Source organism: Myxocyprinus asiaticus, chromosome 39 (assembly GCF_019703515.2).
Source record: "Myxocyprinus asiaticus isolate MX2 ecotype Aquarium Trade chromosome 39, UBuf_Myxa_2, whole genome shotgun sequence".
Classification (NCBI taxonomy): domain Eukaryota; kingdom Metazoa; phylum Chordata; class Actinopteri; order Cypriniformes; family Catostomidae; genus Myxocyprinus; species Myxocyprinus asiaticus.
The window spans coordinates 3,095,316-3,111,559 of record NC_059382.1 but is presented as its reverse complement, the minus strand read 5'-3'; the positions used below and the strand labels follow the sequence as shown (position 1 = coordinate 3,111,559).

General features: G+C 38.9%; 1 protein-coding gene across 4 annotated transcripts in view; it reads left to right on the top strand.

Moving 5' to 3' along the window:
* Window positions 1-3,020: 3,020 nt before the first annotated feature.
* Window positions 3,021-16,244, top strand: part of LOC127429935 (platelet-derived growth factor D-like) — a 40,196-nt gene continuing 26,972 nt past the window's right edge. The window contains exons 1-2 of one of the 4 annotated variants that reach the window (XM_051679311.1): window positions 3,021-3,556; window positions 15,028-15,232. In XM_051679311.1, the coding sequence (XP_051535271.1) occupies window positions 3,352-3,556; window positions 15,028-15,232 (410 nt within the window). In that variant the 5' untranslated portion in view covers window positions 3,021-3,351. Of the gene's footprint in view, window positions 3,557-14,987; window positions 15,233-16,244 lie in introns of all 4 variants that reach the window. The other 3 variants (XM_051679312.1, XM_051679310.1, XM_051679313.1) reach the window with 3 other exon arrangements.

Here is a 16,244-nt window from a genome sequence, read left to right as displayed (position 1 = left end):
GGCCGGGATAAGAGGGCACATTTTAGATCAGACCAGCTTTCACTGGCCTAGAGCTGATCCCGGCGGTCTATGCTTAAGTTTAGACCTGGATTCTGAGGATTTTCCCCACATTTAGTACACATGTCTAAGTGTTATAAGCTTGTGTGCGTGTGTGAACTTGTCATATATATGGAGCCAAGTCAGCTTACCACCCTTAACAATTGCTGTTTTGATATCATGTTTTTTCCCTGTGTCCTGCTGAAAACTTTAATGCATGGAGATGTTTAGGGCCAGAGCATTGACTTTTTATGGATCCACTCTAGGGCTGAATTTAAAAAAAAAGTTTTCCTTTCTTTTACCTGGGCTATGTCCAGACTCCAGAATGGCATATGACCACACTAAATGCAACTACACATTATTGTGTATTTTAGTATACAGTATGTGCACTGTTTATGTGATTTTTCTGTATGCATGGAATACCTAAATGGCCACCTACATTTGTGAAAAAGTGCAGTGTATAGCGCACACTGTCTGGAATACTGTGTCCTGTTTAAAATGTATAACTGTATAAAACTGTGTAAAATTTTGATCACGTAATTGCGACTTTTATATCTCGCAATTTCAACTTTATTGCTCACAGTCACCACTTTATTTCTTGCAATTTCAAGTTTATATGAAGCATTTGTGAGTGATAATGTTTACAGTCACAATTATGAGAAACAAAGTTCAAATTGTGAGACATAAAATCACAATTGCAACGTCATAATTATGTGATAAAACTCGCAATTGCAACTTTATCATGCAATTACAGTTTATCATGCAGTTGCGAGTTTATATGTTGCAATTCTGGCTTTATTTCTCGCAATTTCAACTTATCTCGAAGTTTCTACTTTTTTACATGCAACTGATATATAGTCGCAACTGAAAGAAAGTCAGAACTGTGAGACATAAAGAAATAAAGTTGTAATTGCAGGTTTTGTACTATATAATTGTAACATTATATTTCACAATTGTGACTTTTTTCTGAAAACTCAGACTTTATTTCTCGTTAGAAATAAATTCAAAATTGTGAAAGAAATACCTCTTTTTGTTTTTTTTTATTCCATGGCAAGATCAAGTCACTATACTTTCATGACTCATCATTTAATTAGACACAAAAATGTATTAAAAATGCAAAATAGCCATTATTTTTCAAGATGATAAACATGCGGTCATGTGACAATACCACTTCTGTCAAGTAAGTATAGCTGCAGGCCAAAGAACTCCAAATGGGGCAAGTATAGGCCTCAGCAGAACATTTATGGGTGTTTTCAAATCTGTGGGCGTTTTCAAACCAGGATGGGCATTTCTAAACTATCCAGTGAAAGTAGGGAATCTCAATGTTGTAATCAGTAGGCGTTTCCAAAACAGGATGGGCGTTTCTAAACTATCCAATGAAAGTAGGGAATCTCAATGGTTTGAAAACACCCACTGATTGGAAAAAGCCCATTTTTGTTCTGCAGAGTCACAAGTCTCAAATGGGGTGGAATCTCCAAAAGAGGGAGTGGTTACTCCAAAAGGGCGTGTCACTTCCACTAACGGTTAAGGTTAGGGAAAGGGTTAGGTAAGGGGCTCACTATATCTTCAGTGGCGATTTGGAGCAACTGCCCCTTTTGGGAGCAATGCCTGCAGCAATACCCTTCTGTTTGCAGTCAAATGCTATTTGACATGTTTATAGTTGTGTACTGTTTCACATGCTATTTAACCCTTGTGCGACCTTCGGGACATTTTTGTCTTTTTCATTTGTGTTTTTTCGATCATTTTGGCTGTGTTAATGCCAACGGCATAAATTTTGTAAAAGGTGTGTGTTTTTGGTGGAATTTTGATATTTCAACCTCAGTTCCTATAATACATCTATAATACACTGTGTACACAAAATAGTTACACTCAGGACCTTCAGGACAAAAATGTCCCCATTGAAACCCATTAAAACTGCAATATTTGATCCCAGTGCCATTAAAGCATAAAATCATGAATTCTATAATATTATGCTTTCATTCCGGAGCCCTGGCATCAAAATTCTAATTTTTTATATTTTCCACCAGATGGCGCCATTTTTCTCATGTTTAGCCTATGGAGCAAATACATGCTTTTTCCCTATTTTCTGTTTGCTGTATTATAGAGCACTGCAGGCCAACTGCATAAATGATGCAGCTTAAATTGTGTGGGTGTGTTGGTATGGATGTCAGAGTGTGTTTTGTATGTGTGTGTGTGTGTGTGTAAAAAAACAACAGTGGCATTATGTAAACAAACTGGCATTTAAAGGGTTAAAATCCTGAACATGAATGAATATTTGGTAGTTATGATCAGGACTGATGTTGGTTAAAAAAATCTAAGTCAGTGAAAGTGGAAAATAATATTAATATATAATATTTTTATGACAGTTTTTTGACGCGGACATTTTTGTCCTCTAATGACCTCCGAGTTACTTTTTTTTATTGACCCACAAGGCTTAAAAATTAGTAGGCACTGCATAGTGTATACTGTGTAGAATGCAGTATGCAAGTAGGCTATTTATTTCCAAGCACAGCAATTTATCTAGACCTCAAATTGCTAGCGATGTTGCATTCTGTTAATGCATGTTTATAAATAAAGTTTTTTTTTATTTATTTTTTTTATGGAGGCTATTATTTGATTCAGAGTTTTTATTCATAATCCCATATATTACTGAAAAGATAAATACTAATATTCCAACTCCCAGGGCAGAGATGCCCTCATTTGATAAGGGGTTTCCATTTAGATGCCAATGTTCCTCATGAAGTTTTATCGCATTTTTAAGCTTTATTAAACAACTTTTACCTTAATTAGACGTTATTTCACAACATGACTCAGAAACAGGTCGCAAACAGATTGCAACAAGTCATTTCACGGCCTGTTAAATTATTTGAAGTGCGTATTAAACGCTGCGCTTTTCCTTCTTTTTGTTCTCCCTCAGGGAAACTTTAAAGTCCTCAAACACTTTCCTTGAGGCGAAACAAACAGGAAAAGAGTGACAGCGTTACGCACCGAGGGAACATATTCCAACAAACGCTCTCAAAACTCGCCCCGCGGGCGTTATTTCCTTCTAACTGACTGGATGAAGGGGGTCCAGCCCTCCCCGGGCTTCCTTTCTCTTCCATCTCTCACCAGCTCACTAATCTGATCTTTCAGCAGGAGTTTGATGTGTGAGCGCGTCAGGAAAGCGCGCGTTATTGTTACTATTTTCTGTACGCGTCCTTGGATTTCCGTCAATGTTTCAGGAATGTAAACTATTCTGCTGGAATTATAAATTCAGGGTTAAACGGGAAAGAAGCAGATAGAGTTGGAGTCTTTGAATTCCGTGGCTTGGTTTATATGAACCTGTTGTGTGGATTTGTGGACGGTGGAAACTCCGGGGCCATGTGGCGCTTTTGGGTCACCGATCAGCGCTCGGTTCGCGTCCAGATCATGTGGCTGCTCGTTTGTTCGCTGATTGCAATGACGAGCTGCGAAAATTATGGCACACAGGTCCAGGTGATGTCCTCCAAAACGCTCAGGGCTTCAAACACACGCAGCAATGGTGAGTGTGGAGATAACTGTGGCCCCAAAGAGTATTTGGAGAGCTCAGGCGCTCTTAAATTGTCTGAATGCTATTGCAAGAATAAAAGCAAGTGTCATTTAGTTTAAAAGAAAGCCCAAGCACAACATAGCAAGAAGTTTGCATGGTCTGAAATGTCAGAAAGCTATACTAATACTGTTTGGAGACTTAAAACGTCACTGCCTTAGATAATCAAATGCTGCAAGAGCTTTTATTAGAACTACCTTCACCTTTTTGAGTCACTTTTGCTCAGAGAATTTTAATCAGCTGGTGTCAAGTTGAATGTATGAAGTCAGTTCCCTTTAAGGTCGCACAGGTGTCCCAGCAGGGAACCACAGGTGTAGTTTAGCAAAGGGGTTTCAAAGGGTTTTTGATGCCAAAGAACCGCAAATATGATAACTGCAAGGAACCCCCTTCCTAAAAAAAATAGGAAATATAAAGATCAGAAAAATGTTTGAGAAAATAAATTAAATAATAATAATAAGTGCGATGTTATAAAGACAATTTAAAGGAGTGGCTTTGATAATGTTATTGTACTAATGTCAAAATAAATTATTAAAATATTATCTGGAAAATATTTAGCCTACTTTGTATTAAACTGACTATCTTTTTTTTCTCTATGCAATATTTGAGTCATGTTAAAAGACAAACATTTTAATGAAACAAAAATGACTGATGTCAAATTTAGTTTTTTTAGAATGAAGTGTGCTTGTGCTACAACTCTCAGAAAAAAGGTACTAAACTTTACGTTTTAAGGTAACAGCTGTCTGGGATGGTTCCTTGTTTTGGGTATGTATATGTACCCTTAAAGAGACAAAAAGGTACTGTGCATGTACATTGTTGTTCTGAGAGGAACTAGACATATACACGTACCTTTAAAGCTACACAAAAGTTCCTTGGGGTGCTATTGTGTTCCAAAAACTAGTCTGCGAAAAACACGTTGGGTCCAGCTAGTTAAAAGTCATTGAGCAAAATTGTCTCAGTTCTGAAAAAAGCATTTGTTTGCAGATGACACTTGCTTTAATATTCTGTAATCTAATGGAGTCGCATTCAAACAGTTTGATTTAGTGTTATGAAAATGTCCAAATGCATTTTGGGGTTGCTGTAAATGTGAGTAGGCATGAATGTTTCCAGTTCTATTCATGTTGTGATCAGCTCAAGCTTGTTTGAACAAGTTTACAACTCTCTGATCAGCTCTGCTCATGTCACATGTCTGGTTTCCTCGGCTCTTGAGAGAATATCTCTGAACTGAGTCTTCAGTTTACTGGTTCATTAACAAACACGTTCACAGATTAACCAACAGCACTGTTGACTACAACAGCAGCTAAAAGGGGAGCAATATACTGATGGTGGCAAGCAAAAGACTGTGAATTATGGATTAAGAACTGACCGGATGTTTTGGGACCTTGCTGGGTGCCAGGTGTGTGTGAGTGGGGGAATATTAAATAATTTGACAAATAACATGAACATATAGATAGTGGTCGACCAATAGTGGATTTTGCCGATTCGATAACTAAAGTGGTGTAAAAAGGTTGATAACCGATAGTCTTTCCATACTTAAAACAGAGATTTGGTACATAAAGGTGCACTCAGTAACGTTTTGCTCATGTCATCTTGGTCTTACAGTGACACCTAGTGGTGTGGATGCAGCATCATTCAAAATCAATAGTTTCCAGTTACAGATGCCATTGTAGAATTTAACTATTCACGATCAGCCATGATTAATTTAATCCAAGAGCGAAAGTTTCCAATAACAAGATGGTTACTGAGATTAAGCGAGTGGTGTTCAGCTGGTCATGTGATTCCAAAATGGCAGCCCCCATGATGGCGCCCCTGCACCATGTAGAATAAAACAGCTTTTATAAGGTTACTGATATGACAAGAGTCCTCATCTCATGTGAGTGCACATGATTTCATACATGTTTCAAAATTACAGTTCATTTCTTTAGGGGTAAAACTTTTTTAATCAGGAAAAAATGTGCACCTTTAACTATAAACAAGCCCGAAATTCATCGGGAACTTTTATTTTGAAATGTAGACTCTGTTGCAATGCTCTATGTTTAAGTATTTATCAAATAAGTCTTTTTATAGCCTCCTGTATATATTCACCAGATGAAGGGTTTTGTATATTTCAACAGATGAGTTTTTTCATTTTTTATTATTATTATTGTTCACAAGAAGTTGGAGACAAGCTGTATGTACATGTACAGCTGACGGCACGTTTACATAATCACATTTTTCTTTGTGTAACGGCAGCCAGCTGGTACATGATAGCTGTGCAGTGTGTAAACCTCACTCTCCTGGCCTTAAGAGATGCATTAGCAACCAAGGCTAGAGGCCATGGCTTTTCTAGCCTCCTTGCTAGCACGTCCAATTCTCATGCAGGGGATCACCAGTTCAAATCCTGATCGGGGCGGGTCGAGTAGGACAGGTGACATTTGCATACCCCTAACTTCAATGTAGAACACTTGATTATCTAGTTTAAAAAACAAATATATATATATATATATGCATATGCATAGATTTTTACAGGTAACCGATGCAACCGATGCAACCATCGGCATGATATATCAGTCTACCTCTACATATAGGGTGCAACGAGGCTAAAGGCAAACCAAAAAGGCACTTTTGATTTTTTCTCCCACAAAACTAAATAGCAACAAAAACTGCCACAGTACTTTCCTAAACACCTATTCGCCACTATGCACTATGTCCTGATCCATGAGGTCATCGCTTGCAATGTCTAAAAGGTTGATTTTGAGTTAGGGTTTAATAATTAAAAATGTAATAATTTTTTGCATTTTTCCACATTTATGTTAATAGTGAGAGTCCCTGGAATGATCACATTTACTAAAAGACAAAACACTTTGGCATATTTGTCATTTTCAGTTTTGTCCTAGGTCATTAACTCAAAGGTTTTTCATGAACTGTCCAATAAATAAAAGGATATTATTTGGTTATTTTGAATTAGCATTTTTTTATATTTTGAATTACCATCTTAATTTGTTTGTTAAAAAAAAGCATCTTGCCGTCTCACAAGTATTTGCATACGTTGACAAATTTTGCCTTAAAGGGATAGCTCAACCAAAAATGAAATTTCTCTCATCATTTACTCACCCTCATGCCATCCCAGATGTGTATGACATTCTTTCTTCTGCAAAACACAAAGATTTTTAAAAGAATATTTCAGCTCTGTTGGTCCTCACAATGCACATGAATGGTTGCCAGAACTTTGAAGGTCCAAAAAGGACATAAAGGCAGCATAAAAGTAATTCAGTGGTTTAATCCATGTCTTCAGAAGGGATACGACAGGTGTGGGTGAGAAACAGATCAATATTTAAGTCCCTTTTTACTGTCAATCTACACTTTCACTTCCACATTGTGGTCTGGAAGTGTCTTTCACATTCAGCCACCTTCTGGTTGGGGCTGGTCAAAGGTGGAGATTTATAGTAAAAAAGGACTTAAATATTGATTAAAACACTGGAGTGGTATGGATTACTTTTATGCTGCATTTATGTGCTTTTTGGAGCTTCAAAGTTCTAGTCACCATTCACTTGCTTTGTATGGACCTACATAGCTGAGATATTCTTCTAAAAATCTTCATTTATGTTCTGCAGAAGAAATAAAGTCATAAACATCTGGGATGGCATGAGGGTGAGTAAATGATGAGAGAATTTTCATTTTGGGGTGAACAATCCCTTTAAGTATTTCCCATTTATGGACATGGGCACGAACTTGTTTTTTCAACATCATTTTTTGGTTAAAATGTGTATATCTGTATAAGGTAAAGTGCATGTTTTAGGTGCTGTAATAGGTCACCATTTCTTTTATGTTTTTCACCATTTTGACTCAACCTTTTGCTAGTTTTGCAGTTAACTTAAATAGTCCTGTTATATAGGCCGTAAAACTGCATGCACAATAATTATTCAAGAAGTAGAATAATGATGTTTCAAACATTTTTAGATGAAGTATGTCTGCTGACACTGCTTGACAGGTCAACTACCCATTTACAGGTTTTGTGTAAATGATATGCTGTTGTGTTCAATCCATGAGGCTGCTGCTGTTAGAGACAGAACTGTTGATCAGTGTGTGACGTTTAGAGTCAAATCGATGCCAGCTGTGTATGTGTAATATTATTCCATCTAGTTATTTTAGGACGGTTACTCACAGGGTTGTTCTGGCTCCACACCCAAACATCAGTACTGAGGGATCTGCTACGGGATTCCCCACAAAACACACACACACACACACACACACACACCTCCTAATAATATCAGCCACACAAGGGTGCAGCGTGTGGGAAGGGCGTAGATTCCAGGGGGGATGGGGGTAGTTAACAAGCAAGTACAACCCCTCCAATATTTATACCATGATCAATGGAAACATGTAAATGCTTCACGTTGCAACCCCCTCAAAGTTCAAGCCAAATCTACACCCTTGCGTGTGGGTGTTCACCAAAGTACCATAGAATATAAAGATATATTTTCAGTGTTAAGTTGTTAGCATTAAAACATAATTTGTACTTAAAAAAAAAAAAAAGAACCACGTCTGTCGGTGGCGCCCAGCCGCAACTCCGGAGGCTGCTCAAATTTCTGCCGCACCATGGAACGCAACTCGCATATTTTCCATTCAATTCAACCCAAATCATTATCAAAGGACATAGGTTATTTACTCAAGCGCTGTTCATTCTTGAACAAGGGAAAAACCTTGGTAACTTTTGTGTGTACTGTCTGCCACCTGAACCGCATCAACGTGCCCTGTGCTTGATACCTGTGCCGTGTCCTAGCTGCGACGTGGCGTGACGCTTCTCGTCCGGTGTGCGACCGCCTTAATACACTGATCTATATGTGCTGACTGATGTAAAATTTGTTTATCAGTGTGAAAAATCAGGTGTGTATAAAACTGTATGTGATGTCGAGACGTTCAGGAATAGATTATGCTTTTGAGTTCCAACTGAGTAACAGTGTCAGCATGATCTCTCACTCCAGCACAGAACACCACACTAGGTGAGAAAATCTAGAAATAGCTGGACACTCATGTAAACATAGACAAACAATACAGTGCCCTCCTCAGGGAGTGAGTTCAAAGATCGGATATAGTTCTTCATAGAGAGCCACACACACAAACTGATGCATCATAAAGTTTTATGTGTGTTTGACCTCTGTCCTCTCTCTGTCAATATAAAACACACAGACACTAATCTCCAATCCCAGATAATTACTCATGTCTTTTTGCTTTTTTTTTTTTTTTTTTTTTTTTGCCTCCCTCGATGAGTTGCCGCCCTTGACAACTGCCTTTTTGGCTATTTATGTGCATCAACCATGAATAAACACAAACTATAATCACCAACATCTGGCGCATTTGCATAAAATTGGATTAATACTGGATCATTTCACATGAGCACGCTGTTTTCTGTCCATGTCAAAGTGTCTGTTATCAGAACTGTTCAAGCTGCGATTTCTGTTCAGATTGTCTGCCAAGATTTTCAGACGAATCCCGGACATTTTAGAAATCCTGAGTACGTACAGGTATGGTCTCCCTAGGTGTATACAGTTACATCACTTTAACACTGATATAAGATACAAGTCAACACATTTTTTTAATTCCCCATCAGTGTCAGAAATTAACATTTACATTAAGGGACAACATTTTCTCACTGGATTTGATTTTCAGTGGCATTTTTTACCTTTATGAGTGCATATTTTTTCTAACCATTCAAAATATAAATTGTCTCTCATCTGTTTATTTCAAATACTTTTTGAATTCATTAACCTCCTGAGAACCGAGCATGACTGCTGTGTGCATTTTCCATTCCCCTTTTAGATTTGTAACTAGTAGCACCTTTATAAGCAAGCAAGCAAAAAAAAAAAAAACAAAAAAACAATGAAATAAAATCTAGAGCAAATAGTTTTCTTAAAAATTGATGTCCACATCTGTGGACAGCGGGACTAAGTTGTGAAATTTGAAATAATACCAAGCCATAGAAAGTCCGATTTTTTTCAAAATCAAATAGTTTATGTGTCCAGGAATGTTGATTATTCATGTGTTTGAGACGTTTAGACATTACAGCTGATTTTCTATAAAGCTGAATTAATAATTCAGATTCAAAGTAATGGCCAGCATCATCCAATCACTGCCAACCATGTTAAAATAAAATTATACATTATACAGTTCTGAATCTATGTACTGATTACCATTGTCCCGTGTCTGTCGAACATGTTGAGTGATCCAAACATCATCTGCAGCCTGAAACTGAACTTGATCAGACTTTAGGAGTGAATGCACTTAGCTGCATAGAAAGCTATATGATGCTCCCTTGCTCCCTATTTAGTGAATGACTTAACCTCCAGTGTGCTGACTGTCTGCACTGGTCCCAGAACAGTTTGAAATGCACCTTATTTTCATCCTAACTCCATATAAAGCCTCTGAAAGCAACATTTTTCAGCTTTTGCATGAATAAATTTATTCTCATTGTGAAAATACACAGTAAATATAAAGGAATGCATTTACTAATGTTAATGAATAGAACCATATTGTACCGTGATAAAATTAAACAATACAAATGTTTATATTAAAATGAAGCGGAATGACCCACAGACGTGTTAATGTTGAAAGTTATTAAAAATAACTTCAACTTTTTAGGGAATAAGGTCCCATTTTCCACATACAATGGTTTATCAGCGCACTGCGAAAAATGAATGGATTTTTTAAAGTGGCATATCAAACGAAACTAGAGATGCTACTCTTTACAACCAAACAGGTTTCAATAAAAAAAACGTAAAGAAGTTTCTTACCAGAGGCACTTTTGTTGATGCTGCACCCGTAGGAGCGCTTCATGGAAATCGACATCATGCTGTTGTGAATCAGTGGGCCAGAAGTTTAAGCCTTCAATGACAGTGTACAGTCTTATAACCAGTATTTAGTCGGTTTCAATTCATTAAAATTATGCATTGCGTATAGCAAAGCCAAAATACAATGCCCACACATGTGGATGTGGGGTCGCACGAGGATAATACAAATTCTCAAGATTGAGATTTAATCACCTCTTATCCTAAAAATTAAATAAACATCAATTCATATATTTGCCATAAGATGTATAACTAGGACTTTAAGAGAATATGAAGAACTTTTCCTTGTTATTTTCTGGTGAGTGTGTATTTCGCGCCAAACACATATGTGAGCGTAGCAACAGCTGGCTGATCAAATCACAGACACAGAACAACAATACCTGGACTCAGTTATTATTATTCTTGGGGATTTTTTCAAAGCAAACCTCACACATTAACTGCCCAAATACAAACAGCACATTACATTCCCAACCAGAGACAGGAACATACTGGATCTTTGCTACACAACAATAAAGGATGCATATCGCTCTGTCCTTAGAGCAGCTTTGGGACTCTCTGATCACTGTCTGGTTCATCTTCTTCCAACCTACAGACAGAAATTAAAATCTGCTAAACCAGTAGTAAGGACTGTAAAGAGCAGAGCGGGAACTACAAGCCTGCTTTGATTGCACTGATTGGAGTGTTTTAAGGCTGCAGCCACATACCTGGATGAGCTCACGATACTGTGACATCATATATCAGTTTCTGTGAGGATATGTGCATTCCTACTAGGACTTATTTAACATTTAACAACGGCAAACCATGGTTTACAGCAGAACTCGGGAAGCTTCGTCAGTCCAAAAAGGATGCTTACAGAGTTGGGGATAAAGTCTTGTACACTCAGGCCAGGAACACACTGAATAAGGGAATCAGAGTGGCTGAAAGAAGATACTCTGAGAAGATGAAAAACAAGTTTTCAGCTAACGACCCTGCATCAGTGTGGAGTGGCATGAAACAACTTACAAATTACAGGACTCCTACCACCAACCCTGTAGGGAACTGGCTGATGACTTGAATGTATTCTACTGCAGATTTGAAAGGCCCAATCTCACACCTCACACCCACTCTGACCTTCACTTCACACAAACACCTCCTGCAACCCCCCCTCCTCCCCCCTCCTGCTACTCAAACTGCACTTAAGATCTGTGAAGATGATGTGAGCTGCGTCTTTCGAAAACAAAGGATAAGGAAAGCACAGGGCCCAGATGGCGTTTCACCTGGATGTCTTATATCCTGTACTAACCAGCTGGCCCCCATCTTCACACAGATCTTCAATAGATTACTGGAGCAGTGTGAAGTCCCATGCTGCTTCAAATGTTCCACTATCATCCCCATCCCAAAGAAACCAAAAATCACAGGACTTAATAACTACAGACCTGTCGCCCTGACGTCTGTGGTCATGAGAGACTGGTGTTGGCCCACCTGAAGGACATCACTGGACCCTTTCTAGATCCCCTTAAATTTGCTTATCGAGCAAACAGGTCTGTGGATGATTCAGTCAACATGGGATTGCATCTTTTTCTGCAACATCTGGACAGACCAGGGACATATGCAAGGATCCTTTTTGTGGACTTCAGTTCGGCTTTCAACACCATCATCCCAGCTATACTCCAGAATAAATTACACCAACTCTCTGTTCCCACGTCTATCTGTCAGTGGATTACCAGCTTTCTGACAGACAGGCAGCAGCTTGTGAGACAGGGGAAACTCACTTCCAGCACCTGTACAATCAGCACTGGTGCCCTCCTGGGATGTGTGCTCTCCCCACTACTCTTTTCCCTCTACACCAATGACTGCATTGCCAAGGACCCCTCTGTCAAGCTCCTGAAGTTTGCAGACGACACCGCTGTCATCGGCCTCATCCGAGATGACGATGAGTCTGCATACAGAAGGGAGGTTAAACAGCTGGCTGTCTGGTGCATTCAAAACAACCTGGAGCTGAACACGCTCAAAACAGTGGAGATGATAGTGGACTTTAGGAGGAACACCCCAACACTGTCCACCCTCCCCATTCTAAACAGCACTGTGGCAGCAGTGGAGTCATTCAGGTTCCTGGGCACTACCATCTCATAGGACCTGAAGTGGGAGACCCATATTGACTCCATTGTGAAAAAGGCCCAGCAGAGGACGTACTTCCTTCTCCAACTGAGGAAGTTCAACCTGCCACAGGTGCTGCTGATACAGTTCTACTCAGCGGTCATTGAGTCTGTCCTCTGCACTTCAATAACTGTCTGGTTTGTTTCAGCTATGAAATCAGACATCAGAAGACTACAAAGGACAGTTCGGACAGCTGAGAGGATTATTGGTTGCCCCCTATTGGTTGACATATATATATGCACACATACATATATAACCAAATTAAAGTATACATACCCATTTATGCCACTAGTTTATCTCTTTTTTTTTTATTTCTTTTTTTTTAGTTTATTTGCAAATATATTTATTTATTTATTTTTTTAAGATTGGCAAATTTGGTCCTCAGTAAGTGTTCGCTTAGCAACATATTAATGTCAAACTGGAATCAGCTGCACTTTATAGGCTACATGAAGAGCACTATTTATTTGGCACAGAGTTACCGTCTATGTAGAGTGTTCCAAATCAGTCATATATGATGTTTCATTGCAGTTAGGATGCTGCCTTGGTATGGTAAATAGCAGACAACAAGGCAGCTCACTAGGTTTTAGAAAAAAATATTTTCCTCTGGTAACACCTGTCAGGAGCATTTTAAAACGTGTCTTTGCCGACACCATGAACTTTAACACAACACAAACTTTAGAAAGAGCTTTTACAGTCCGTGAGCTTGAAAAAAAAAAAAAAAATTGTATTTGTTCTCAGAAAGTTGAAGCAAATTGGCGTTAAAAAAGTAATGATGTGTGATTGTGTAAATGAGGCTGATTTAGCGCAAAGCTGCGAGACAGTCTGTCAGTGTCACACTTATAGAGGTGAAATCAGCGAGTAGTGAGTGTGTGTATATGTGTGTGTTTGTGAGTCTTATTTTTGTGTGCGAGTGTTCATTTCAAAGCTCATTGGTCAGTGGGTTGTCATGGTGATGGATGGTGGCTCTGCTCCCACAGTACAGCCGTAATCACAAGTGTTTGTGTGCATGGATCAGTAATCTGTGTGTGTGGTAAAGAGGGACATGCCCCCTGCCCGTGTGTATGAAGTGGATGTAAAGAGTGCGCCATGGTGACCAAGAGTCAAGCAGCTTTTGAAAATGAAAACATAGTCAAAACTGCATTCTTTTTCAGCAGAGTCAGTCAGATCAGATTGCTATCAGTGCTGTCACTTTCAATCAGTGCATCGTGCATTCTCTAAAGGTGAATTTTTTGGATTTACATTTACATTTATTCATTTGGCAGACGCTTTTATCCAAAGTGACTTACAAAAGAGGAAAACATAAGCGAATCATCTTAAGGAGACAGTGGTATGAAAAAGCCATATTACAAAGTTTCACTAGCATCAGAATAGTATTCAAAACAGATTAAAGTGCAACAAAAAGGGGAAACAATTTGGAATGCCCAATTCCCAATGTGCTTTTAAGTCCTTGTGGTCACGTAGTGATTTGCCTTAGTCCGGGTGGCGGAGGACGAATCCCAGTTGCCTCCGCGTCTGAGACCGTCAACATGCGCACCTTATCACTTGGCTTGTTGAGCGCGTTGCCACGGAGACCTAGCACGTAGGCTTCACGCCACCCACCGCGGCATCCACGCCCAACTCACCACGTGCCCCATCGAGAACGAACCACATTAAAGCGAACACAAGGAGGATACCCCATGTGACTCTACCCTCCCTAGCAACTGGGCCAATTTGGTTGCTTAGGAGACCTGGCTGGAGTCACTCAGCATGCCCTGGGATTCGAACTAGCGAACTAGCGAACTCCAGAGGTGGTAGCCAGCTTCTTTACCACTGAGCTACCCAGGCCCCCACTTTTGCTGTTTTTAATATTTTATCTTGTGGGAAAAGAGTGTGTCTGTCTGTTTCTGTAGACCTGTCGCCTCTCCTTTTTCTGTCTCACTTTTTTTGTGTTGCCCATGTTTACATTTTGTGTGCGTGTTCTGTCAGAGATTCTGTGGTCCATTTCAGTGCATCAAGTTCAGATATTGAGCTCAAATTCAGTTCTGCCAAAACTTTTGCCAAAGACAGAAGTGAATTAAGTTCATTTACCGAAGAGAATCACAAGTAAATTCAGTTTTGAATTGAGTGAATTGAGCACTTTTCCTGAGGAAAACCAGAAGTGAATTTAGTTCTTCTAGGGAAGAGAATCAAGAGGGAATTCAGTTATTTTCCTGAATTCAGTACTTTTGCTGAAGAAAATCAGAATTGAATTCACTCTGTTCACCAAAGAGAATCAATAGTGAACTTAGTTAATTTCCTGAGGAGAATTAGAAGTGATTTCAATTAATTTACTGAACTGAATTCATACTACTCTTTGAACTGAACTGAAATGAAACCATATATACGTATATATGTGTCGTATATGTATATATCTGTTTGTTTGTTTGTTTGTTTGTTTGTTTGTTTCCGAGAGTAAACACACTAACCTGTCCGAGTTGTGACCAGTAACAGACAGCAATCACCTCACAGACTTGTACCAGAAGGAAGAGATCATCATGGTCAAGGGCGGAGGTCATGTCCAGAGCCCACGGTTCCCCAACGCATACCCGCGCAACCTGCTGTTGTCATGGAAACTGCTCTCACCCCCCCATACCCGCCTCCTACTGGAGTTTGATGCTCAGTTTGGACTGGAAGTGGCAGAGAATGGAGTCTGCAGGTGAGGGTGGAGCTTCAGATGAATGCATGGATTCATTGGTGGATGGATGGATGGATGGATGGATGGTTGGGTGGATGGTTGGGTGGGTTAGGGTTCTAATTAGGTTTGGGCATGAGGGCACCTTCTGGCACCACATGATTTACCCAAGTAGGGCATCCTTGTTGGTCCTGGAACAACATTCCTTATAGTTAAATAGGTATTTAGGACTAGTTTTAGGATAAGAATTAGGCTCGGTGATGTGGGCTGAAAAACATTCTACAGGGTTCCCAGGTTATGGAAAACCTAGAAATATCAGGAAATTTTTAAATCGTGTTTTCCAAACTTTGAAAAGTCATGGAAATTAATAAAAATTTTTGAAAGTCATGAAAATATCATGGAAGTAAATCAATGCAGTAAAATTTTTTTTTTTTTTTTACTCAGCTAGCTTTAATCAGATAGAAATTGTCCTTTTTAAGTTAAATCTCTTTAAAATTGGTAAAAATGCTTATAGAGTAATCACGAACAACTTGAATAGTGATGGGAATTTATTGGTCAAAGGTAGTGGGAAACCTGATTTTATTTTTTACCAATCATTTAACTCTAATTTTAGGGATAGTTTATGGTTTGGGATAAAACTATGTTTGTTTGACTGAAATAATACTCCAGGGCTGGTGTTTATCCAGGAACATGTCCTACTTTGCAACATCATTCCATATTTTACCCAAGTATGACATGATCCTGGATCAATATTCTTTGGTTATAGTGGAACAACCTTCCAGTCAAGCATTTGTAGCCTTGACTGTTCCCTTATGCAAATGTTTTGGTCATATTTGTATCTAGATTGTTGTTTATGCATAGTGCTAATTTTTTTCATAAGAAAAACAAGTTCCAAGGTTGAAGTTTGAACTTAAATTCTTCAAGTAATCAATTACTTGTTTTTTTATGTGTTAGAGTACTTGACTACAAAACTACTCAAAATGCCCATCCCTACTCTTAACCCGGACCCCTGAACACTTTGCTTTGGCCAAAATGA